The sequence below is a fragment of the Peromyscus eremicus genome, chromosome 1, assembly GCF_949786415.1.
Source record: "Peromyscus eremicus chromosome 1, PerEre_H2_v1, whole genome shotgun sequence".
NCBI lineage: Eukaryota > Metazoa > Chordata > Mammalia > Rodentia > Cricetidae > Peromyscus > Peromyscus eremicus.
In genome coordinates this window covers 18784773-18810868 of record NC_081416.1, presented here as the reverse complement: position 1 = coordinate 18810868, position 26096 = coordinate 18784773, and the positions used below count along the sequence as shown (strand labels likewise).

General features: G+C 46.4%; 1 protein-coding gene and 1 long non-coding RNA gene across 2 annotated transcripts; one reads left to right on the top strand and one right to left on the bottom strand.

The window, feature by feature from the left end:
- Positions 1–1265: 1265 nt before the first annotated feature.
- On the bottom strand, positions 1266–23194 carry Got1 (glutamic-oxaloacetic transaminase 1). The gene is made up of 9 exons (XM_059257790.1): positions 22941–23194; positions 14348–14529; positions 9087–9210; positions 8535–8647; positions 8176–8280; positions 6138–6288; positions 5886–6051; positions 4631–4773; positions 1266–2069 (listed from the first exon to the last, which is right to left on the bottom strand). The coding sequence occupies exons 1-9, from the start codon at positions 23056–23058 to the stop codon at positions 1930–1932; spliced, it is 1242 nt and encodes a 413-aa protein (XP_059113773.1). The 5' UTR covers positions 23059–23194; the 3' UTR covers positions 1266–1929.
- LOC131906927 (uncharacterized) lies at positions 22265–24031 on the top strand. The gene is made up of 2 exons (XR_009378240.1): positions 22265–22809; positions 22925–24031. It is a non-coding gene; the product is annotated as an uncharacterized LOC131906927 (long non-coding RNA).
- The last annotated feature ends 2065 nt before the right edge of the window (positions 24032–26096 follow it).

Below are 26096 nucleotides of genomic sequence, written 5' to 3'. Positions count from 1 at the left end.
CAGCCATTTCTCCTGCCAAATCAAGACTTCTTGCTCTCAACAAGCAAGTCTGACCCCAGTGAAGGTACTGTCGCCTGATGGCTTAAGCCACGCCTAGGGAGAATGACAGAAAACTCATTCTGGGGTGACCACCTCCCCTTACTCATGACAGCATCTTACATCTGGAAGAACAATATTAATAAAAGGTGCAAACGGAAACAAAGAAATGGCAAGCTAACTTCTAACCTGTGCTTCACCCACCCACACCAGCCCAGGCGCACCTACAGGGTGCCAGCCAATCTGGGCAGTGATGAAGGAGGGAGGCAGAGAGGTTTGCACTGGAAAGCCGGCCAGGAATTACCACTGCTGCTTTCAAGAGGTAGGAGGCCACCATTTCAGTACCAATAGATCGACTGCCTGAAAGGAACGGGGAAGACAAGCGGAGCAGATTCTGGCTCAAGGTAAAAGAGCTTTTTTAACTCAAAGCACTAACAGACTAGAGTGCCTTGCTAAGCTTGGAAAGACTTCCTCACCACACCCAGATGAGAGCAGGGTGAGTCAGGGACAACATGAAGCCAGCTGTTCACTAGGGAAGCGGGGCTGGACCTGGTGACTTCCAGGAGCCAATCATCTTGAAAACTATAGGATTTTATACCTCACGGGAGTCCCAGGAAATACTGAAAAGCCACTTTGAAATATTTTGAAGCTTCCAAGTGTAACTCCGTTTCTTAAAGTAAGACAACCTTACCAATTTTCCACAACCACCATTTGCAGAGTCCCTGGACTCTGGAAATTGTGACGTGTTTAAGCGTCTGTATTTTTTTCCAATACGCCAGGAGGTGCTCCAGCTCTTACGGGAAGGGCTGGTATTCTAGAATTACTCTAAATGACATCATCCCAGTTTCTTAAGAACATGGTGTCCTCTGAATGATAAACCCATAAAAGCAACATGGATTCACAGCCATGAGCCCACTAGAGCTTTTTATTTCAAAAACACATTTTGGTTTGGTTTGGTTTTCTTTTTTTTCTTTTTTTTCTTTTTTTTTTTTTGGTTTTTTTTGAGACAGGGTTTCTCTGTGTAGCTTTGCGCCTTTTCCTGGATCTCGCTCTGTAGACCAGGCTGGCCTCGAACTCACAAAGATCCACCTGCCTCTGCCTCCCGAGTGCTGGGATTAAAGGCGTGCGCCACCACCGCCCAGCTGGTTTTCTTTTAGCCACTAGGGAATCCCCCTAAAGCCTTCATTCTAAATTGTGGGTCACAACTCATTAATGGAACACAAACTCAATTCCATGTGTCTTGATCAGCATTTTTATTTTTTAAATGAAACAGACCACAACAGAATAAACTAAGAAAATATCACAATGTGCTACACATCACAAGAGCAAGTACCATTTAGTGGGACTTTTATTTCAGTTAAATATGTATATCCATTTGTGTGTCATGATGTAAATATCTGTCACAGTTACCTTAAATAAACTCATGTTTCAGACAAGGGACACAACCATGCAGAAAGATCAGGGAGACAAGAGACTTGGGTGGAGATGATGAGTTTTAATGCCCCAGCTGACACCCACAGTCACACCCGGCTCCTCGGACAACTTGATCTTTGGGACTGGACTTTGTACAGTACATGTACATGTACAAGCAACATGCAGAAGCCCATGGCTCCATGGGCAGCACTCCTGCAGGATGCTAGAGGAAGGCCAGCGAACTCCACCTCATAGCAAAGTACTTTTTATTCTTAAGTAACCTGGATTTGCTCTGGCTTCCAAAAGGCTCTAATCCCCAGGCCCCGGCTCATTTCAGGAAGTCTTCTTCATGTGGGGCCAGCTAAACAGTGGCTGCCTCCCCACAGTCATTCTAATCCAGGACATGTACAACTAGGTTTGCGCAGGCAGGGAAGATGGGACAAAGAACCGCTTTGGAGGTGTGGACTACGTGGTGTTTCTTCACTGGATTTTGGTAACAGCTTCATGGATGGAGGAAGCAACGTAACTTAGGTTTTTGGTGGTTAAGCCGCACATGTTGATCCGACCGCTGGGCAGTAGATAAATGTGCTTCTCATTGACCAGATATTCAACCTGCTTGGCTGTGAAGAAGACAGGAGAGCAGCACGGTGACTTGAGCAGTGGACATTCAGAGACCACAGGACAGTTACAATCTACCCTCTTTGACATAGACAAGCTAAACAAAAGGAGTTACTCTGTTCTTTTGTCCAATCAACAAATAGAAAACTACTTATTAGATCCTGGAAAGACTTCTCAGTACTTAACATTCAGTTTTCAGGATGTTCACAATCTGACTACAGAAGGGTAGCTTTGAATCTGGGACTACCTCCCAACTGGGCCTTGCACATTGGACAGCCCTCTCATTAAGAATAACCATCAGACATAAGGACAGTACATTGACAGGGAAAACTGGTTACACAACACCAGCTTTGTGTATTCTCCAGTCTGGCTGCTTAGACATGAGCACCTAACGACCTCCAGTCAGAATTTCATGTCACAATACATTTGACAGGAGCCCATCAGGATGTACTGATAAATGACATGTGAATGAACCAATAGGCCGAGAAACTACCCAGACCCTGTGACCTAGGACCATCAGATCCCCATTTACTCCTCAGCCTCCCTGGATGCAATCATCTTTTTGTACACTAAAGATATGTCTTTGCCAAGGCACCTTCTGATTGGTTTAATAAAGAGCTGAATGGCCAATAGTAGGCAGGAAGAGGTTAGGCAGGACTTTAAGGCAGAGAGAGAGAAAGAAGAGATGAATCTAAGTGGGAGAGATACCAGAGGAGACGGAGAGGAAGCAGGACATTCAGGAGGAGAAAAAGCCATGAGCCATGAGCCATGTGGCAACATGTAGATTAATAGAAATGGGTTAATTGAAGTTATAAGAGCTAGTTAAAAGCAAGCCTAAGCTATAGCCAAGCTTTCATAATTAATAAGTCTCCATGTCATTTTTTGTGAGCTGGCACCTCAAAGAAAATCCATCCACACATGGCGCCCAGGCACCACATACAAAAGTGGAAGTGGAAGGGCAAGTCACTCTTCCTCAATCCTACAGTCACTATGGTGATTTGGTTTACTGCGAAACCGTGACAGAATCCTAGCAGATTTCTGCTTAATTAGCACATTAAAGACATGTAATAGAATAACAAAATCACACCAGTCATGGGGCAAACCCTGCATGCTAGGCCGTGTTCTAAGCACTTCAGTATTCTTGGTGACAACCTTATCATCCCCATTTCACAGATGGAGCATAGGAAAGTTCAGCACCCTCCTCTGCCTCCCGAGTGCTGGAATTAAAGGCTGTGTACCACCACACCTGGCTCTGCATGCTTTCTTAAGAAAATGAGGGGAAGAAAAACACAGGACTGTTGTTTAAAAATGATGAGTGATGTCAAATGCTAAGAACAGTCAGGTTCAGTGTATTCCTACCAATTTTCAAGTTACAATAAAACCATTTCCTACGCTGAATAGTAGTAGAATAAGGCTATCTTAGGGTGGGGCTATCCCTTCTTGTGGATACCCCTTTTAGGAGATGACACCCGATGCTCATTTCTGTATCACTACTTTTACGACTGCACAAAAATGACTTCTCAACCAACGAATTCTCTATCCTCTAATCGTGAGGACACCTACACCTAACTGAGCCACTCACTACTTTCTGAGGCAGCCTCATTTCAATACAAAGTAGTTCAAGAGGGTCTGTAGTAGCATCTTGGTCACGTCTTTCTATTGATCTCCTTTGGTTTTTTTTTTCCCTCAGCCCATTTCAAACTAGCCCTCTGACAGCCTGACTAACCCTTGGCTAGAGCCTCTAGTTCCCCACCTACAACAGAACCCGACACACACCATCCCTCACGAGAACCCCCAGGAGGACAGGTGAGTGGCCACTCTGCACCAGGTGTCCAGCAGGTGCTCAGGAATTACTTGTTAAATAACTAGCTCCTCTGTCATAAGGGAGCTCTGCTGACAGCTGGCCAAAATCATGCCCGCGAGATTCCCAATCAGCTTTTAATCCCAACTACCTATCCAACTTTTAAATTTATGAAAACTTTCCAACATCTTTTTGAAGGTACTACCTGGAGACCTGTTAAGAATTTTGGTCCCAAGCCAGACAGTGGTGACACACACCTTTAATCCCAGCACTTGGGATGCAGTGACAGGTGGATCTCTGTGAGTTCGAGGCTAGCCTAGTCTACAAAGTGAGTTCCAGGACAGCCAGGGCTACACAGAGAAACCCTGTCTTGAAAAAACAACAACAACAACAACAAAAATAATTTTGGTACTTAAGCAATCACGTAGTATTTATGATTAAGGTAAATGATTAAAGTAAAGCCAAAGGCACTTGACAATTTATGAGAAACTGATTATAAATTAAAGATCCAAGTTATAAATCCTGAAATTTCCCAGCTAGCTCTGAGCCACTTTCTAACCCATAAAAATGAAAATACCACAGTCATGGGTGGGGACGGCAGAGCACAGCAGTGTTCCTGAGATTCGAGTAGCTCAGGAGATAACGACTGAGAAACCCTAACTTGTTCTGATCCACAGTGGCATCTGACCAATTGGCAGCGGCTGACTAAGAACCATTCCATCCACGTGCATACATGTGCTCAAGGGGTTGGGGGCCACTTACGGTTCAACCCAGTAAAGCTGAACATTCCGATCTGCTCAGTGATGTGAGACCAGGTCCCAGGAGTCTTGAGGGCTTCTAACCGTGCCCTGAGTTCAGACCTCATGGTCAGAATCCGGTCAGCCATTGTCTTCACATTACCTGTCCTGAGGCATGAACACTGGTATCAACACCCATTCACATAGATGAAGACAGTTCACAGAAATACATGGGTTTAAAAACTGTAATTTAGTCGGGCGGTGGTGGCACACACCTTTAATCCCAGCACTAGGGAGGCAGAGGCAGGAGGATCTCGGTGAGTTTGAGGCCGGCCTGGTCTACAGTTCCAGGCCAGCTAGAGCTACATAGAGAGACCCTGTACCTAAAACAAAACAAAACAAAACAAAAAAAAAGCAAACCATTCTGCAATTTACACCAAAGGCTTACCATGCGAACACGACCTGTCTACTATGGTTCCTGTGCTGTGTTCGTGGACAGATGGATTAACAGCAGAGATACAGACACAAGGAAGAGCCAGCAAGCACTGTGCTTATGGATAGAGCCCAGAGCTGCTCTACGGTACCCTGGCTGTAATACACTAACATCCCTTTCAGGCTTCACTGGGGTGCTGATACCAACAGGATCAGGTACTCCATTAGACCTAATTGATCTAACAGCATTACGTGAAAGCCATGGTCTTCTCAAATAAGATAAGATACAGGTCTTCACCCTCATCTGTGGTTTCACTTCCTGTCATCTCAATTATTTTCAGGTAACCCCAGTCAGAAAACTGTAAGTGGAAAATTCTAGAAGTAAAGATTTCCTAAGACTGAAGTATAACGTTATCATGGCTCCATTTGTTAGTTATTATTATGAGCCTTTTCCACTAGGCCTAGTCTGTCTACAAGCTAAATTCCATCCTCCTGTGTATGCACAGGAAGAAAGGGGCGAGCCCCAAAACGGTCACACTGCCTTGAAGTCGGACAGTCTATCCTTTCGGGAATCCCTGTCCTCCAGCTTACGAAAGGAAGACTGGACAGTGAAGGAATGAAGAACCGAGATCCATCACATTGCAGGACTACTCCACATCTCAGAGGCTGTGCTACCACACACGTGACATGGGTACCAGTCCCACTTTATGGAAATGCCTGAATTTCAGAGAGGTTAAAATAATAGCGTTCTGCCTCTCCCACGATAAAAGGACAAGACCTAGGCAAATGCAACTGAAGAATTCAGTTCTGCATTCCCACCCTCACACATCAGGATTCAAGCCCCTTACCACTCCTTAAAGAGCTCAGGGTCAGAAAGGGTGGAAGCCACTATCCTTGCTCCCTGGGCAGGAGGATTGGACCAAGTGATTCGCACGATCTTCTCCATCTGGGAAAGGACCCGCAGGATGCTCTCAGATTCTTTTCCGACCACGGTCAGATTCCCCACTCTCTCGTCTAAGGAGAAGAGAAGAGCCAGGCTTAGCAGCTGACATGGCACTGAAGGGCAGGGAGGCAGGGCTGCAACTCTGGAAAGCACTCACTGTAGAGCCCGAAGTTCTTGGAGAAGGACTGGGCACAGAAGAGCTCGAAGCCTTCAGACACAAAGTAGCGAACAGCCCACGCGTCTTTCTCTAGGTCTCCAGACGCAAAGCCCTGGTAGGCTGAGTCAAAGAAGGGGAACAGAAAACGGCGCTGCCGGGAAGGAAAGCAAGTCAGGGCAGGACGTCCTCTGGAAGCAGCCTCAGACGCGGGCCCTTCCTTCCCCATTCGGCGCCTGGGAGGAAGTTCTACCCTGAACCTTCCTTGTATGTCTTGTCTGGCTGCATTCACTTATCCACCTGCCACTTTGCATCTAATTCTGTTTCACTGAACAGCAAGCAGGAAACAACCAGTTCAGTCCACCTTCCTTCTCAGCAGCATGCTGCACTCCGGCATCAAGGGCAGCTTTGCCAGCAGGGCTGATTTCTGGAGGTACTGCCCTGTGTCCGTATATCCCTCTGCAGGAATTCCTAGTACGATACGTTAACTGGCAACCCCGGGGCCTCCTCGTCTCAGAGCTCCCCTACCAGCTAGTCAAGATGAAGCAGGCTCTCTATTCTGATTGACCTCATCTCTTCAGAGTGCCCCCCATGATGAACCTGTGCCTTCCACACTGAATGAACAAACCTCTGCCCTCTCCTGAACTGTCCAAACCAGAAGCCTGAGTGTACCTTTGCACAAATCCTGCAGCTCATTCCCCACATCTTAGCACCTAATTCCTGCCAGTCCAGTCTCCTGAGGAGCTGCTTAGATCTCCCTTCCCTACCACCACCTACTTCATCTGGTTGCTAATAACGCCCTCTCGGACACTGGCAACATCTAACTCCTCTCCCAGCTATCTCATCTAGCTCCCCTCTGACATATTCCGCACCGTGATAACAGGGTGATCTTAGGGACCAGTCCTATTTACTCTCTAGATACATCACTTACCCTCCCTCGATCCCCCCAGAACTCCAGGCGATAATGAAAATGCCCTTCACTTCCTTAAATGGACATGCTGTCTGCCTGGGTGGGTCTGTGGCCTTGACCCCCCCTCTATCCGCCAGCTTTCTATCAGTTCCCTCCTGACAATGTCTTCTCATCTCTTCCTGTCCGAGACTCAGCATAGAGACCACTTCTTCCAGAAAGGCTTTAGCCTATCACTAGCAATAAAATCTGGGCTGTGCACCCCACAGACTTCACCCACACAGCATCTCACACTATCAAAGTTGCTCCAACACTATACTGCTCTTCCCAAACAGGCTATGTGCTCTTCAGAGCAGGGGTTATATCTGCTATGTTCACTACCAGACCCCAATGGAGCCCAATACCTAACAGCTGCCTAGTAAGTATCCCACAAGCATGCTGATGGAAATATACACTTTAAGCTAGAAACTCTCGAAAGCAATTCTAAAGAGATAAAGTATAAAGTTTTGCTACATAAATTGATATCTACAAACATATATCAGACCAAGAAATCTAAAAGAAACCTAAACATTCCTCAACTGATTTACTCAATCCCCAAGATGGCATATCCATGAAAGGATCATATGACTATGAAAAGTGATGCTGTAAAACATTAAATGGTGTGTATATAAAGAAATAAGGGCGGGCAGTGGTGGCGCACGCCTTTAATCCCAGCACTCGGGAGGCAGAGCCAGGCGGATCTCTGTGAGTTCGAGGCCAGCCTGGACTACCAAGTGAGTCCCAGGAAAGGCGCAAAGCTACACAGAGAAACCCTGTCTCAAAAAACCAAAAAAAAGAAAAGAAATAAAAGGGGGAAATGCAGCAAAATAATATTAACAAAATGATTCCACCTCTGTAAAACATATATACATTTTAAAAACCACACAAACCCTAACATTCCACCCACTTAAACACTACTAGTGCCTGTTGGGGTAATATGATTTACAGTTAATATCTTTTCTCTTCTTTGGACTTCTCTCCACTTTTCAGATCCTTCAATAAGCAGGCTGTGCTTTTAAATAATTAGGTAATAATAACTACGTAAAATGAAGCCCTGCATCCTATTTAACAGAGATGCTCCGGAGAGGCAGTTACCTTCATGACAGCAGCAATCTGCTTCCACTGCTCTGGAGTCGGGTCGGTCCCGGTTGGGTTGTGTGCACAGGCATGGAGGACAAAGATGGAGAACTCAGGAGCGTTCTGGAAATAAGAAAGCGACATCAGCTCTGACAGAGCAGGGAGCTCAGGAGGTGGTCGGCAGGGCACGGTCACAATAAAAGGGCAAACAGTAACCACAGTCTTAGCCCTTCACCTCTGTCTCTTACGACATCATTCTCTGCATGCTATTTCAGAATGCACTATCTGATTTGGAGAAAAGGTCTCAGAATCTCACTTATCAACTGATCCAAAAGCTTCCCCTACTGCTCCTGACACTGTTCTTCTATACCACCTACCTCCAAATCGTCCAGGAAACCCTGGAGGTCAAGCCCTCTCTTCTCCGCATCCCAGTAGCGATAGGACCGAATGTCCTTAAAACCAGCAGCAGAAAACACAGCATTGTGGTTCTCTGAAAAGCAGAGGGACAAACGTTAAGAGCTTTTACAAACACCAGGTGGTGGCGTAATCGGAAGGCACACAGGTGAGCCTCAGGCCCTCAGGCTCAGCGCCCACTGGGTGCTGTAGAGGCTAGCCAGATTTTGAGTTGAGTACCAGGAACGAGTAAAACCAGTTACAAGAACTCCAGCCTTGCCGGCCTCCAGTGCCGCCTCCTGCACCACCTTTACGGTGGACGCCCTCAGCACAGACTGAAATGCAGGAATCTTGGGGAAAGGTGCTCCTGGCTGAAATTTGAGCAGCAGTTTTCTCAAGATGCTGCTATAATCCAGTGCCCAAAGGCTCCGAAAGCTGCCTTCCAGGGATGGATTACACCTTCCAAGCCGTCACTGAGTGTCCTGAGGCCAGCCCTCCCAGATGCTCTGCTCTCTTCCCACAGCTGCCAGGCTCACCCCAGGTTGGCGACGACACATAGATGGGTGTGATCTTGTTGTCTATACCGTTGTACCATCTCCCCAAGAAATCAGCTCCGATTCGAAGTGCACCTGTTCCTCCCAAAGACTGCACACCTCCAACCTGAGAGAGATTTGGGGTCACAGATTGACAATGGTGAGATCAGCTAATAGTCACAAGAATAAGACAATAATGAGTACTTACTTCTTTGCAAACCCCCTAATGTATGAGTTCATCAAAACTTCCAACAAGTACCCAAGGTCCTATTACCTGCTTGTGTTCACAAGTGAGGACACAGAGGTGGAAAGGTGAGAGATTCAGCCCCTGCGCTGTCACCAGCCAGTGAGCAGAGTGGCCAGTTTGAGCTCATAGTCCTGACTCCAGGAGGAACTTCCGTTCTGAACATAGGAAGAAGAACCTAGGCCCGACAGTGTGCACCTTGGAACGGAGCCCCTCCTTTCGGCTCCCATCCCAAGATCACTCCTTTTAGTGGTAGTCCTGGAAACGTACGTCCAGCTGACTCCACTGAGCTCCAGAATGCAGTTTATTAATCCTTGGTAATGTGTCCTCCCTAACAAAGACAACAGGCAGATAGATTCTTCATTCCCTTCCTCAGTTTCCTCTCAGCTTAAAGAGTCCTAACACAGGCAATACTAAAAACCCCATTTTTACCATTTACAAAAATACCTTCATAGAGGGTCTTATTTGTGCCTCACATACCCCAAAAATAAATTCTATGTCCCCAGTTGACAAATGAGGAAACAGACTGAGAGAAATATATGGTTAGGGTCATGGGTGGGCACAAATGAGGTCTTCCGGCTGTGGATCTGGTCACTCTGTCTTCTGTATGTCACTCCATCTACCTCTTTGATTTGACCCTTCAAATTCTAGTGAGGCTTCAGCATAACTCTTTCAGTAGAGAAACGACATAAATTAGATGTTGTCTAATATGTCTACAAGGTAAGGATCACAAAAGGATCCCGTGGAAAATCTATAAATAAAAGGAGGCGGCTGGGGATGTAGTTTAGTGGTAAGGCATTTGCCTAGCAGGTGAAGAGCTCTGGGTTCAATCCCCAGCATCATGTAATTAAAGAGAGAGAGATAGCCCGGCGGTGGTGGCGCACACCTTTAATCCCAGCACTCTGGAGGCAGAGGCAGGTTGATCTCTGAGTTCAAGGCCAGCCTGGTGTACAGAGCAAGTTCCAGGACAGCCAGGGCTCCACAGAGAAACCCTGTCTCCTACCTATGTTGACACTGCTCTACAGGAGATGAAAATGGACATTTTGTCGGAGTCCTAAAGTCTGAAAATGGAAAAGTAATAAGAAGCAGCAAGAGTCCTAGAAATTGGGCTCCTTCAAAACAGGTGAGGAACCTGGTAACGGTAACCCTGGAAAGGAACGCTGCAGAAGGAAGATACCGTTACTGTTTGCCTTCCAGCTCATTCTTCATGTCTTGTCTCCACTCCTCCTCCTCCTCCTCTCCTGACCACTCCAGTAAAGAGTGAATCCAGCCTCCCTCCCTCCCCCATGGCTAGCACGCCTCCCTCTCCTCTCTTTCTACAGCTCTGTCAACTTTAACACAGTAAGCTGAAACAAAGGCTGGCTGTCCGTGTGGCCACCTGTACGGTCACTGCTGGATACGAGCAGTGTCTAGCAAAGTGTCTGGCCCTTCTGACAAACAAGTGAATGACTAACTCAAACACCTGAGACTCTCAGAAGTCCCGTGATCTAAATGTGCAATGTGTGCAAAGTAAATAAGCAAGCCATGATCCCTGGCCAGGATCACACACTCAGAAAAAAGCCATATAAAATTAGACATTATAGGGTGCTGGAGACCCAGCCCAGCAGCTGCTGCTCTTGCAGAGGACCTGGTTTCGGTTCCCTGCACCTACGCTTCAGTTCCAGAGGATCTGGAACATCCCTCTGACCTCCATGGGCACCAGGCACCCATTCAGCTCACATATACATGCAGGCAAAACACTCACGCATATAAAATAAAATAAAAATACTTTTTAATCAGACATTATAGTTAGAACACAGACAGCAAACAGTCACAGCATAATTCAGAGACCATAAAGAACTGGCCACACCTGAGAAAGTGAGCGATTCAGCACAGAGGTGACCCTTGGTCAGGTCTTGAAGGTCTCAGAGGTGGGGACTAGAGAGTTGGTGAAACGAGAAGGGCTTTCTACACAGAGGGAAAGGCCAGGCCGGGGTTCTGGGGCCTGACGGGCCTGTGGGGCTGAGGAACAGCAACACTCTTAGAATGGCAGGATGCACTTGGTCCATACTCTGCAGGCAGCTGTGGAGGAGCACGGTGTGTGGGGGAGCATGGTGTGGGGGAGCACGGTGTGTGGGGAGCACGGTGTGGAGGGAGGAAGCAGCTGACACAATTGGCTCTTTTCATAAGGAAGATCTAACTGTAGTGTGAAAAATGTACTGAAATGAAAAGGAGACTAGAGGCCAGAAGGTCAAGGGGGCTATTATAAGCCTCTACACAAGCTGATGGCGGGCTGAACTAAGGTATGGAGAGAACTTCCAGGAGAGAGAGAAGCTCAACTCTCAGGAGCAGCTGGTAATGCAGCTTCTGGGAAGTACCCCAGAACAGGAACTTTACATATTCGATGCCATAAAGACTGACAATGGAGATGAACTAGACCAAGGCTATGTTCCCAGGTCAAGGCCATGAACCCCAGCCCAGGTTCTTACGGTAGTCCTAAGAGGTCAAAACCCAGATCCACAGACAGAGGAGGAACACTGCCAGCAAAGTAACTGTGTGAGAATGCAGTCTGCTTGGAGGAAACAGCTCCCCAACGTGGCCTCTCATTTGCCAACAACAGCCCCAACTAAGTAATCTACGGCGTATGCAGACCCAGGCACCTACTCCCAGTCCCTCACTTTCAAAGTTCACTAAGACTGTCTACAACTGGTCAGTCTGCAGAGTGTAAATGTCAGTGGAGTGTTCAGTCACAAATAGGAACATCTATAACACACCACACACACACACCCATAAGTCCATACCAGTCAACATTCTAGCATGGAGTGGGAAGGGGTTCACGAGCCCCCACCCCTAAGTGAGGACCTATTGAGAGCTGATGGCTTCTGGAGGAAGAAAAGGTCAGTTTTTCTCAAGGCTGTGGCCACTGGTAGGTAGCATGGCTGGCCCCAGGCTTCAGGGGATGGCCTTACATCCATGAGTACATGGGCAGCAAAACTGGACTCAATTATCTTTTAAAAGACAAAGGCACAATGTTAGAGTTGGGGGAATGGATCTGAAAGACATGGGGATGAGTAAGATCAAAATACAACGCACGAAATTCTCAAAGAATTACTAAAACTATTATACATATTTTTAAAGAGTGTCCATTTTCTGTCTGGGGAAACACTGGACTTTGAGGGCAGCTTTTCCATGCCACCTCTACCCCCTAACACTCATATCCCACACCTTCAGCTCCCTGAGGCAAGTCAAAGCCTTCCACAGAAACCTAGTCCAAACGGTTAAGTACTTGTCTAATCAGCGGGCTGGGTTCCAAGACCTTGACCAGAGCCTCCCCGCTCAAGACACGTGTAGGAAGGCATGTGCCAACCTTAACTTCACCTTGCCGCAGCAGTTCAGCTTATCAGGGCATCTGGAGAGGAGAAACCTGCTCTAAACAACAGGTGAGGTACACCTCAAATGAGTCCACAAACACGGTCCTTTCGGTGTGTGAACCGTGACCTGCAATACAACGTGGCTGGGAGGTTACAAGGGCAGCGGGCTCAGTTGCATCACACCTACCCGGACTATCGCTCTTCCCTTTCCCGCCCATCACCTACCCGGACTATCGCTCTTCCCTTTCCCGCCCATCCAGCCGGGTTTACCTTCTCAAACAACACTTTCATTAGGTAACCCCTGCATGAACTTTAGTCTTTAGGCAAGTCTCTATACACCTAGACTTGCTTCTGTCCACCTCTGCCCCTGGGCCACTCCCCACACTCCTGTCCCAAGAGCAGTATTACTGATTTCTTATTTCTCTACTTTGTGGTTTTCAAACCCGGATGTACTTTGGAGTTGATGGGTGCACTTTTTAAAAAAATTATCCCACTGGGGTTGAAGGGAGAAAAGAGGGCTGTGCCCCTCCAAGATTCTGATTAAAATGGCTTGGCATGGTGTTCCCAGGGTCCAGTTTACAAACTGGAAGGTAACACTAATTAACATACGGCAAGGGCTGAGCGTCAGAGTCCTGGCTGGCTGTACACATCCTTCAAACTCAGCTCGGGTCCCATCTGCAGCCTCCAGGGTCTCCCTCTTCCTCCTCAAATCTCTACACCACCACCTCCTACCATATACCTAACCCTACCTCACAATGTCCACTTCTAACACACTATTCTTCCACGCGTCTGTAGTTGTAACACAGGCAGTTAAATGGGAGCTTCTGAGGAAAAGGCTAGAAGAATTACCAAACATAAGAAAGGTCAGAGAATTCTGGTTCTTGAATGCTGAGGGATCACAGATAGATTTAACCAGATTTAAGAATCTGGTTAAAATGAAGGAAACTTTTCCCCAGAAATAAACAAAATTCTGCATATAATTTCAGAGAAAGACCCTATACAAGAATTCCTAGTGGGATTATGAGCTGCAAATTATTTTCTTTCTAAAATGAAGATACAGAAACCAAGTAGGTAAATGACTTGCCTAAGGCCAAAAGCAGTGGCAGAGACGAGTCTATGTATCCCCAGATTCTTCGGATTCCATTAGCCTCCTTTTGCTCGGCATCTCCAGTAACTACTTTAAATCCAGCAGCTAACGATGATGTACTGGACAAAACTGAACAAGTGAAGCTGAGCTCTGGATATGGCCATGTTATCTGCTCACACTAAGTAAAAATGTACTTGCTGGGCTGGAGAGATGGCGCAGTCCTTAAGAGCACTGGCTGCTCTTCCAGAGGACCTGGGTTCTAGTCACAACACCCACATGGCAGCTCACAACCATCTGCAACTCCAGTCCCAGGGGAATGCCCTCTTCTGGCCTCCTTGGACACCAGGCACTCACATGAAACACAGACATACATGCATGCAAAATACCCACACATACAAAATAAGTAAATAAATAAAATTTAAAAGAGGTCAGCTTGCCTTCAAAGAAATAAATAACACAAATATATGTTCTGACAATTCTCAAGACATAAAATTCAATACCTTCAAGTTGAATTTTCAATCTTTTTTTTTTTTTTTAATTATTTATGGTTCCTAAACAAAAACTATCCACACTGCAAACTCACTCGATTCTCCTTGAGAGCTGGGCTGTTGTCCCCAAGAAGGAGGCGAGAAGCGCAGCTCCGGAACTCTGCCAGGCCCAGGATGGGCAGGTACTCGTGGTTGAGGTTACTGTCGTTAGCAATCTTCTGTTCTACCTTCCTCACGACTGGCAAAACCCAGGGCTGAGAATCATCCGTGCGGTATGCTGAGTACGGGAAAAGAGATATACATGAATCTCAGGCATCATCCAAGCCGGGAGTTTGGAACTGTGAATAGAGAAAATTCCACTGCTTTCTGCGAACAGAGAAAATTCCACCACCTTCTAGCCAAAGTAGAATAGAGACAGAAACAACAAGGAGCGTTCACTTGCTGGGCCAAGTCCTGCGTTAGTGCTGGCCACACGGGACAGCCCTGCTTTTCCCCTTTGCAGATCACACAGCTTTTAATGTGATCTCCAGAATTAGAATACTGAGATAAAATTGGGACATCACAGACATTGGCCAAGTGAGAGAGGGAGATGTCTATGAACCACAGCCATCTCTGAATGCTGCTGATACCAAGAGTGCAATCACGCTCTATAACCATGCCTCCAAGAGAGTTCCAGAAAAGTCTAGGTCAGGTGTGTCCAAACTGCAGCCTACAGCCTACATGTGTCCCAGGATAGCTATGGACATGGCCCAACAGGTTTGTAGACAATGACAATGTCATATTGCAATGTCAAAAGGTTGGACACATCTGGCTTGAAACTACTTCACAAAATCTCTGCACCTCCAAACACAAACACAGAGAGAGAAGGAGAAAATCAAAGAACATTTGCCTCGCTGTTGTCCCAAAGATGCAGAAGCATGTCACACAGGAAGCCAATGTCCTGTGCCTGGTGTCCAGCAAGCGGTTACACAATGACCAAGGACCCACTTAAAAACATCTTTGTCCTCTCTGTGTATTTTGAAATCCGCTGATGTTTACCGTTTTCACTGTTCATACACACCAGCTGCCTCACGTTGCCTTGCACTGATCCCATTTTATCTACTTCACGGCATATAATCAGGCTACATAGTACATTTCTAAGCATTTCCTCAACATTTTAGTGTGTTTAGCACATCTTTAGGCCACTTTGATCTTTCCTACTTCCCATTTCCCCCTACACTACTCTAAAGTTATGCTGGATTGCAGCTTCAGCAAGCAGCTGCTTTGGCCTTGACCCTCATCAATAATCTCTTTGAGCTGATTGCCGACAGGGTCATTACCTCTCCAATGCGTAAGTCAGTCAACAATCCTATGCCTGAGGTGAGACCAAATTCTAATACTGATTCTGACTACATTTTATTTTGTTCATTTCTGTCCAACATCAGTCCCTGTCTTTATAAAATAGAAACTCCTATTTTAGGGTGTCTTACTTTACTGAATAATGCACATTAACTGTAAAAAGTTTAGGTTAACCAAAAAGTAAACAATGAAGAACACAATCTCAGCATTCCAATATAGGGGCACGAATACACATCCTTCTCATCTTTAGTGCCAGTATATATATTCTTTTATAAAATATGGATCACCCTCGTCATCACAGGGTTTTTTAACATGCGGCTTTTTTATGAACATGTTTTATGAGTATCTTTTATCATCAGTAACTATTCTGATAGGTAAAAATCAGGTTCCTCCTGATGAAGTAAACTTTTTATATTTGCTGAAGGGAGTTAGTTCGGTTATCGGAACGCTATGAGTCATACTCTGAGACTGATTCACCAACCAGAGGCTGCAGCAGAGGAAGTGACTGTCCCAGTCTGGAACCCAGTTACATTTCTATTACGCACTGATATATTCCTCAGATTTATAGATGTCACATATTTGGAAAATATAGTTAGCTGACCAAATAGAAAATAGACACACAACTTAAAATGGGCTCATAATTTGTAAAGTATTTTGTTTGTTGTATACATTTTGGCTTAGTAGTTTTACATTTAGAAGTACTTTCTATGAATATACTCATGTTAGTGATACAGGAATATTCAACACAATGTTTCTAATAGCAGATAATTGAAATCATGGTTAATAATTAATAGTTCATACATAGAAAAGAGTATTATCTCACCCCATGGTGATATTGTAAATGGGTCAAACATAAGACAAATTTCCAGTTGCATTCAGAGTAAGAGAAATGCAAATGAAAACCTCCTTGAGACACAAAGTGCACATTCATACTGGGAATTTACTTGGTGAGGCTGTGGGGAAACGGACGCTCTTCACACTGCTGGTTCATATGTAAATAGATGACCCTGTGGAGAGCTGTGGAGAGCAACTTGGAAGTATCTGTCCAAATACACATACATCAGCACTTCCACTCCAAGCCTGCACCTTACAGATGTGCTGTCCACATGTGAGATGATGTATGTACCAGGCGGTTCGCTGAAGTATTGTTTTCATATCCTATGACTGTAAACAAATTGGATGTCCAATGTGAGACTGGCAAAATAAAATCTGTTTATTCTTCAGTTAGGCAGCCGTGGAAAAGAACAAAGATGCTTTCTGTACACAAATATGAAGAGATCATGGAGTAGGAAGGGCAAGGGACAGAACAGTGTGGAGTAACTGTGTATTACCAAATGCAAAAAGCTTTATTTGCTGTATGTCATGGGGAAATTCTGGAGTTGTACACAGAGGGGGGGATTTGGGAAACTAGGCAGATAAAAAGAATGGAGTGGAGACATGAAGATCCATCACCTATCAGAACAGTTACTGATAATAGTTGTTCATTGTTTACTTTTTGGCTAAAGTAAAAAGAAAGACATACCAAAATACAAGCTTCTAAGGAAGAGCTATTCTTGGCCCAGATCACCTAGTCAGATCCCAAGGCTATCACTGTCAAAGTACTCCTGAAAGTCTCTGGGGGACTTGATTTTAGAGGAGATGTCACTACTGTGAATGTCTTCAATACTGCCAAATCTTCATCTTTTGAAAAGCAATTTCATGTTGGGAAATGTGGAACTTACGTCAGTCCTGGCGAGAAGAGTTGATCAAACTGGATGGCATGTTATAGAGAGACAATTCTAGAGAGATGGTCTCTTGTGGGAGAGAGCCCTACCACTCAAGACCACTTCAAAAGAGGGCTCCAGAAGTCACAGAATGGATGCATGTCTAGACCACGCAGAAAGGATACCATCTAGACTCACCAAATGTGAGCACTTTTAGAAAAGTCAGGCCTATCAACTTCAGATCTGTGACTGGGTATTACACACAAGATACAACACAGCTATGCTGGATGTTAATATTTACAAGAATGTCATTCCTAAGTTATTGTAAAACATGCAGAAGAAAGAAATAGCCATTGTACTGCTGTTCTTACCATTGCTATATACTCTAAAACCCTAAAAAAAAAAAACCAACAACAACAACAACCTGCAGTGCCTGAGAGGAGGGTGGAGAGAGACACTGCCAACTACTGTGAGAAGAGGCGAACTGCCCAATTCAGCAGCTCCCTTCTCACCTTCTCGTCGCCCAATTTCTCCCAGGTTCAGTTCTAGACCCACCCTGGGTGTTGCTATCTTAGTGAAGCAAGATTGTAGACTACTCCCGAACGACTGGAGCACGGAAGGCAAGCATCCCACACAGCCACCGTTCCTCTCGGCTGGGGAGTTCTTACTCCTGTTCTGTTTGGTTCCTGTTGCCCCTCCCATCTCTCATCATCATTCAACAAGCTCTGCTGTCTATACCAGGCCCTGGCTGGGCAAAGCTACCCCGAGGTATCCTGTCTTCTAGGAAACACGGCAGCACACTGGGCCTGAACTCTCCACGATGGGTCAGGGAAGCTCTTACCGAGGATGACGTGGGAATGAAGAAAGGTTTAAAAGGTGGACAAGGGAAGAGGGACATTCCAGTCCAGGGCACAGCTGTGCAGGGAGGAACAGGACGGCAGAAGACGTTTGAGGCTCTGCATTTTTCTGCCTTGTGGGGAGCAGGCTATGTGGAAGACCGGCAGGGAGTTCACGGTCAAGGATCTTTCTGTTTTAATGGAACATTCAAAAGCAGTGACATCAGCAGCTCTACATTTTAACAGAATCATCTGTGTGACACCATGGGAAACGGACTCCAGAGGACTAAGAGAAGCAGCTAAGTCAGAAGGCTCCCAAAAGGAACCAGAAGAGAAATAATGAAGAGCTGAAATAAGGCAGTGGCGATGGGGGATGAAGACCAGGGAAGATACACAGATGGACTTCGGAGGACGCATAAAACTAGAACCCAATGACCAAACACGTACAGGTGGACCAGGGAAAGGGTTGCTGCAGATCCCAATACTCATCTAGTCTAGATAATGAGTGGGTGCGTGGGGGGGTGGGGGGTGGGGGGAGCTGACGAAGACCCAGAACATACGGTGAATAAGAAGAAGGGTACTAGGTGAGGAGATCCAGGATGGAAAGCTCTCATAATTATAGACACTAGTGGAAAGTGAAGCCACCGTAATAACAAGGATTTACTAAATACTCTGCACATTTCTTTATTCTCATTTAATTATTTTAACAAACCACAAAATAGATGGGTATTAGGAATCAGGAAACTGAGGCCAGAAATTATTTGCCAAAGATAAGAAGAGTTAGGCTGGTACTACTGAGTTCAACGAAAGCTTTCTTCCTTTCTGACTTTTTTTTTTTTTTTTTAGTTTTTCAGACAGGGTTTCTCTGTGTAGCTTTGCACCTTTCCTAGAACTCACTTGGTAGCCCAGGCTGGCCTCGAACTCACAGAGATCCGCCTGGCTCTGCCTCCCAAGTGCTGGGATTAAAGGCGTGCACCACCACCGCCCGGCTTCTTTTTGACTTTAATAGGCAATACCTAAGGAAATCCTGAAGCACTCAGCACAGAGCACTTTATCAGGAGCCTTCTTATCAGCATGCCGCTGAGCTCTGCTCTGTGAACCATGGTCTTTCTTCCTGAGTAAGCTTCTGGGGCAGTCACACAAGCTGTAAGCAGGCCCAGCAGTCTTGCTTTGCAGAAAGGAAGCCCAGAGAGTTAACTGATCCAACTATCGCCCTCACCTCCTCCTACGGGTTCCACCTCCCTCACCTGTCCACACCCAAGAGCCCGTGCACAAATGCCCCTGAGACCCTTCTCCACCTTGTGCTCTGAGAAACACCCGATACAGCTCATGTGACCAACAAATAACATCTAAGGAGAGAAAATGCCACACGGAAAATAACTACTAAACTAACTAGACCAAAGGAAGGATACGTTCACATTAAAAAAAAAAAAAAAAAAAAAAAGGACTGAGGCTGGAGAGATGGTTCAGTCTACCAAGTGCCTACCACACACACATGAAACCTGACCAGATCCCAGGCACCAGATAAACAGCTGGGCATGGCCGTGTCACCTAAAGCTCAGGTATGTAGTTATTGTATTTATTGTATACATAGTCTTTCTTATATTGGTTATCTTTTTTTATTTTAGACAAAAAGGGGAACTGTGATATTTTGTTTGTGATCTAACAAATAAAGCTTGCCTGAAGATCAGAGTGCAGAACTAGCCACTAGATAACCATAGATGCCAGGCAGTGGTGGCTCACACCTTTAATCCCAGCACTTGGGAGGAGGAAGCAGGAAGATCAGGAGTTCAAGGCCACCCTGGGCTACATGAGATTGATCCAGTCTAAAAGAAACAGAGCCAGGCAGTGATGGCACACACCTTTGATCCCAGCCCTTGGGATCGCACGCCTTTAATCCCAGCACTAGGGATGAGGAGACAGGAAGTGATAGAGCTGGGCAGAGAGAGGAATATAAGGCAGGAGGCAGGAGCTCAGGTCCCTTTTGGCTGGCTGCTCTGCTTCTCTGATCTTTCAGCACTTACCCCGATATCTGGCTCTGGGTTTTTATTAATAAGACCAATTAGAATTCGTGCTACAGAGGAGACAGGCAAATCCCTGAGATCACTAGCCAGCTAGTCATGCCGTCAGTGAGCATGGGTTCAGTGAGAAACACTGTCCCAAAAGGTAGAAAGCAGCAGTGCAAGACACTTGTGTTAACAGCTGGCCTCCACATGAATATATACACTCACAATACACACACAAACACACACACACACACACACACACACAGAAGAAAGAAAGAAAGAAAGAAAGAAAGAAAGAAAGAAAGAAAGAAAGAAAGAAAGAAAGAAAGGCTTTGCGTCAGGCTGGACTTGTGTCTCTCTGTCCTTAAAGGTACTCCAGACAGCGGTCTTGAGAAACACTAAGACCATCAGCTCCATAAGCATCACATTTCACAGTGAAAAAAATACACGACACACTGCTCTGTTGAATGACAAGAAAACTATTGGAATCAGTCCAGCAAGAAGAAAAATCTCTGGGGAAACTATCTGCAAGTGGGAACCAGCTAACGAGATACAGTAGCAGCTTGTTCTAAAACTGTTCAGCATCACTAGAACCGAGATGGGAGCTTCTACTACCTTTGACCTTGGGAGGAAGCATCAATCTCAAGGTCAGCAATTAATCAATCTCACAAAGAGTGCACTGGAGTATGTGTGTAAGTAAAACAGGGCATACAAATGCAGAACGAGACTGTTTTGATTAGACTCCTATCTGCCATCTGTCACCCACACAGAACAGGTCACAGTAATGACCATATAGGTTTATATACCGCACCTTTCATTTATATATCACATTTCACACGTAACTGTTCTTTCACTCCATGGTTAATTGATGGGGTCAATATAATTATCCCACACTGTAGAATTACCCTATTAATAGAATCACAGAGCGTGCTAGGGAATCTTGGAGTAGACTTTTGATAGATTCTAATGGTCATTCAGTCCTGATACCTCATTCTACCTCAGCTTCAAAAGCATCAAGTAACCCCCATTAGAGCACCCAGCTGCCAAGCACCCAGGGTTCCTGCCTCTTCTCCCTGCAGGTTACTGGTTACCCCCAGGCCAACTGAAAGTATCCCAAGCAGAGACGAGGCCAGAGACCCCAGGGCCTGAGACCTGGCTAGCATCCCAGCTCCTCCATCTAGGGGTCAAACTATACTTTCTCCCGGGCTGATTTCAGCCTCCTTCCTTGCAAACAGGAGAGCCAGAAAACAACTCCCAGAACTGCTGTGGGCAGAAGTACACTTACGCACACAACTCGCTTGCTCATGTTCTTAGGTTCCCGGAAAAAGTGACAAAAGGCATGCATGTCACTGCTGAGATGGCTATCTGAGCTATGATTGATTCGGGCTGTCTGGACTGGATGCTCCAGCAGGGAGGTTGTGGTGTGCGTGAGCATTTTATTTCTGAACCAGTGTCAGCAACTAGTTCACTTTTCAGTTCTTAGGCTGATAATTTTTATTCAACTTCTTTTAAGAGACCCACTCAGAGAAAAGCCAAAACAACAGAAATAGCTGCAGTTATGTAACTCCTGCTTATCCACCAGACCTCATTCAAAGCCTGTGACTGCATTTAGTGTGGGCAAAAAACCCAGTAAGATGGGCCATGGCAATCGACCTCATCAGTTCTTCCATATAAATTAGGCTGTAAATAAACACTTGGAGGTTCTGGACTGGATTTCAACAGAGCTTATATAGTGAGCATTCTGATTTTTATTCAAGACAAGTAGTATTTCTCCTGTTCTGCTGGCTGCTAAAAACATCCTATTTCCCTCCCTTGGAGGGACAACTAACACTGACTTTTTAATGCTTTTATTTTGAGAAGTTTCAAACACATATAAAAGTTGAAAAAATATGTATGTCATTTATGCCCACTCACCATCAATAAAACAGGACTTCAGGATTTTCTCTCGCCCCTTTCTTATTCCTAGATAAAGTGTGTGTGTGTGTGTGTGTGTGTGTGTGTGTGTGTGTGTGTGTATGTTAAAAGGGTTATGTACACACATTTCCTACAAGAATCTTGATTCTGAATGCCCTTCACATCACCCTTGGCTACAGAACAATTCCGTTTCTTCTTTCAAACCTTCTAGAGACTTGGATCCGTCACCATCTACTCACTCTCCTCTCTTGGCTGGCCTCTGTATATGGGCAAATGCAAACCAAACTCCGTGAGCTTCCCACATCAAAGTGACAGTTATAACCAAGCCGCTGGAGGCTCGAGTTAAAAGGAGTGTCAGACACTTTCCAACGTCCTTAGAAGGCTAAACTGGTTCAAGGAAAACAATCAGGAAATAACCAGATGTGTGGGCCCTGAGCTGGGCTGCATCTGCTCCATCCTGAGAATAAACCAAACCCAGATCTCCTCCCACGTGGTTTGACAGGCTTCCTAACTGGTACCTGCTGCTCACTCAGCCCAGACCACAGCTCCATTAGGCTAACAGCTCTTTCATTTCCCACTCGCCAGCTGACCACGACCCCAGAGCTGTTAGAATTCTCCCTCCTTTAGAACGTGGACTATAAAGAACGCAGGATGGAGAAACAGAAAAACTACGTTTGTGTCCCAGATTCTACACCTGTTCTGCGTGACCTTGAACACACTGCCTCTTTCCAAGGACTCCGTATCACCATCTGCAAAATGGGTAAGTCGGTGGATGCCCTCGTGATCCCAGCCTTCTCTCCCGGGTCCCCTCTCGGGGAGGCACCAAAGTAAGCCTCGGCTCCTCCCACGGTCCCCCCATGCTGTTCGCATTCCAGGGCACTGCATCCTTACCTCCCACGCCGAGGTTAACCTTGCGGGGATCTGGATCCTCCCGGAAGTCCGCAGTGAGCTTAAAGACCAGTACTGGAGGGGCCTGGGGGACCTGGGCAAAGACTGACGGAGGCGCCATCGCGACGGAATCTGCCGAGACCTCGAGCGGGAGCCCAGAGCCGCTCAGTGCAGTGCGGGGCGCGGTGACCGGAGGAGACTCTCACCTTCACCGGCGGGCGGGGACAGCCCGCGGCTTCCAATGGCCGAGCCGCGTCCGGAACTTGGCAACGCGCTTAACCAATCACAACCTTCCGACGAAGATGGGTTAGGCGGGACAAGTCTCTATTAGCCAATTCAAGAAGAGGATCTTATCGGAGGCTCGTATGATGCAACCAGTGCGATTTACACCGGAGGAGGTGTGGGCGGGGACAAGGGTGATTGGCATAGCTTGTTCCAATCGCTGAGGCTTTTATTCCTTGGGGTGATGAGGATGTTGCGGGTGGCTGGAGTCCCGAAGGACAGACTCCTTGCCCTTCTGGCGCATGGAGACCTGGGGCAGTGGCCCGCCCGTGGGAGTTGCAGAGGACAGGTGTTCCTGTACCTGCTGAGCAGGTGGTTGTACCCGCCAGGCCCCCGCAGTGCTCACGTTCCTGAGCTGGCCAGGCAGGGCTGACAGCCAAGCCCCCGGCATTTGTGCGCAGAACTCCAGTGGTCCGCCTGGACACGCTGTACCCGAGCGTGGGTGACCTTGACCATCTCCACTCAGTGTTTCCCCAGAAAGAAACCTGGGAGTGCCTTCTGCCTTGAGCGCTGGCCGAGGAGACCCTGCAGAAAGTAAGGGATGAGCGCATGCTAGTTTGAGAATTTTACTCCCCGTTTACTTACAGAAAGGGGGGGCCTAGTCCTCAAGGACCTTGAAGGATCTGGCGAGGCCTCCCTCTGTAGCGTTCCTCCCACGTGTACTGTCATCGATTGGCCGATACCCAAGCTACTGCTTCTTTTTGTCAGGCGGCTCCTTCCCCGAGACTATTTCTGCCCAGATCCTTTCTCCACCTGTTAACCTTGAAGATTCCTGTCTGTCAGCCCTCCATAAAACCTTTCCTCAACCCTCAGGCAGGTTAGAAATCTCTCTTTTCTATGCGTCGGACGTTTCGTTGTCGACATTACAATTTTAGAAAACGTCCTGATGAGTAGGAACCTCGCTCTGGAGCCAGGAAAGTTAGGTTTGGAGCTGGCTGCCTCTTACTAACTTGGGCAGGCCTGTTCCTGCTCTGTAAAGTGGAGATAACAGTGTTTTCCTCGGGGTTGTTGTGGGGATTATGTGAGTTAATACACATAAAGTGTTTAGTTGCATACAGTAAGTGCTCTCTAAATACTAGCTTTGTTACTGCACACCATCCACACCCCCTTGTAAATGATATGCCGCTTTGCCTGGGCTCTGGCAAACCTCCCTCCGTTCTTACACTAAATATTCAACAGATGTTGGAAGGAGCCAGTTCCTTGGTATTTCATGAGAAAACAGTATCATGGCTTTCTTAGGAGAACATGATAAATCTTCACAAGTTTTCCATCCAAACATAAGCCTGGGAACGTTGAGCAGTACCTGCTGACCTTTTCTGTCTTTTTCTTTTTAAAAACACGGCCTCGTTTTTTGAGGTGACTGCCCACAGTGTTTCGCTGTTTCTAACGGTCACAAGCTAACACTGAAGGTCCAACAGCCTTCGTGTACTCTTAGTGCTTCCAAAAATCACAGCCTGAGGGCAACTGTGAAGAGGGGTGTTTCTGCAACCTAGCCTTCCTGGAATTTGATTTAGAAGTATGGTCTTCACGGCATTAGCCAACAATGTCATGGTCACTCCCTGCGTCATTCCCAGAGTGAAAAGCAACCCTAGGTTACCTAAACACTGTCAGTGTGGCTAAGCTCAAGTAAATATTTCTCTGTGTGTGTGTGTGTGTGTGTGTGTGTGTGTGTGTGCATTCGTTCTGTTATGTACAAAGCCACACGTGTGTGGGTGGATATGCACATGTGTGCACAGGTGCGGGGCCCGAGGTGAAGGTCAGGAGTCTTGCTCAGTTTCTCTCCACCTTATTATTTCAGCCAGGGTCTCCCACTGAACCCAGAACTCACAAACTCTACTAGATTGTACGGTCAATGAGCTCAGAGACTTGCCTGTCTCCGTTCCCCAGCACGGGAGTTACAAGCATGCTATCACACTTGGCTTGTTCATGGGTGCTGGGGGTCCAAACCCAGGTCCTCCTGCACAGCAAGCACTTTGACCAACTGAGTCATCTCCCCAAATAAATATTTATCGACGGTCTAATCGGCTCCATAGTCACACCTGTGGTGATAGTGTGCTGGGGAGTTTCATGTCCACTTGATACAAGCTAAAGTCATCTGAGAGGAGGGAGCCTCAGTTAAGAACATGCCTCCATAAGAGCAGGCTGTAAGCAAGCCTGCAGGGTATTTTCTTAATTAGTAACTGATGATGGAGGGCCCAGCCCATTGTGCGTGGGACCATCCCTGGGCTGATGGTCCTGGGTTCTATAAGAAAGCGGGCTGAGCAAGCCATGAGGAGCGAGCCAGTAAGCAGCTCATCTCCATGGCCTCTACATCAGCTCCTGCCTCCAGGTTCCTGCCCTGCTTGAGTTCCTGCCCTGACTTCCTTTAATGATGAACAGTGCTGTGGAAGTGTAAGCCAAATAAACCCTCTCCTCCCCAAGTTACTTTTGGTCATGACGTTTCATCATAGGAATAGAACCCTAACTATATAGGGACAAAGAAAGTGTTGTGTGCGGTTTCTCTTCCTGTCCCATTTTACACCTGAATTTTAGGGGATTAGAAAGGTGAGGAAGGAAGCCTATGTTATGTAGGATTCAAATGTTCATCTTTCTTTCTCAGTAATGTGAGTCTTGGGGATTGTGTTCAGAGCTCTTCTGTCTTGAGCCTTGTTAAGCTACCCCCTAAATAAAATACCAAACTTGAAATAAACAAAATGCCTTCCAGGTCATTGCTAATTTTAACACTTTGACTTAGAGTTGTCTCAACACTGCCTCCTGGCTGAAGAAATAATTCAAGCAAGAGGCTGATGAGCAGAACCAGGCAATCAGGTAAGGCAACCAGCAGAGTAGCCAGGGAAAGGGAGGCTGAGGTCCGAAGAGGGAGGCTGGGAGTCTCAG

Bases quoted from the DNA above. Each gene is read 5' to 3' on its own strand.
- Got1 (XM_059257790.1), bottom strand. From the start codon at position 23,058: ATGGCGCCTCCGTCAGTCTTTGCCCAGGTCCCCCAGGCCCCTCCAGTA. The intron at 14,530-22,940 runs GTAAGGATGCAG...TCCCGTACTCAG, and splicing joins GGTTAACCTCGGCGTGGGAG to CATACCGCACGGATGATTCT. The intron at 4,774-5,885 runs GTAAGGGGCTTG...TTCATGCCTCAG, and splicing joins CCTGAGCTCTTTAAGGAGTG to GACAGGTAATGTGAAGACAA.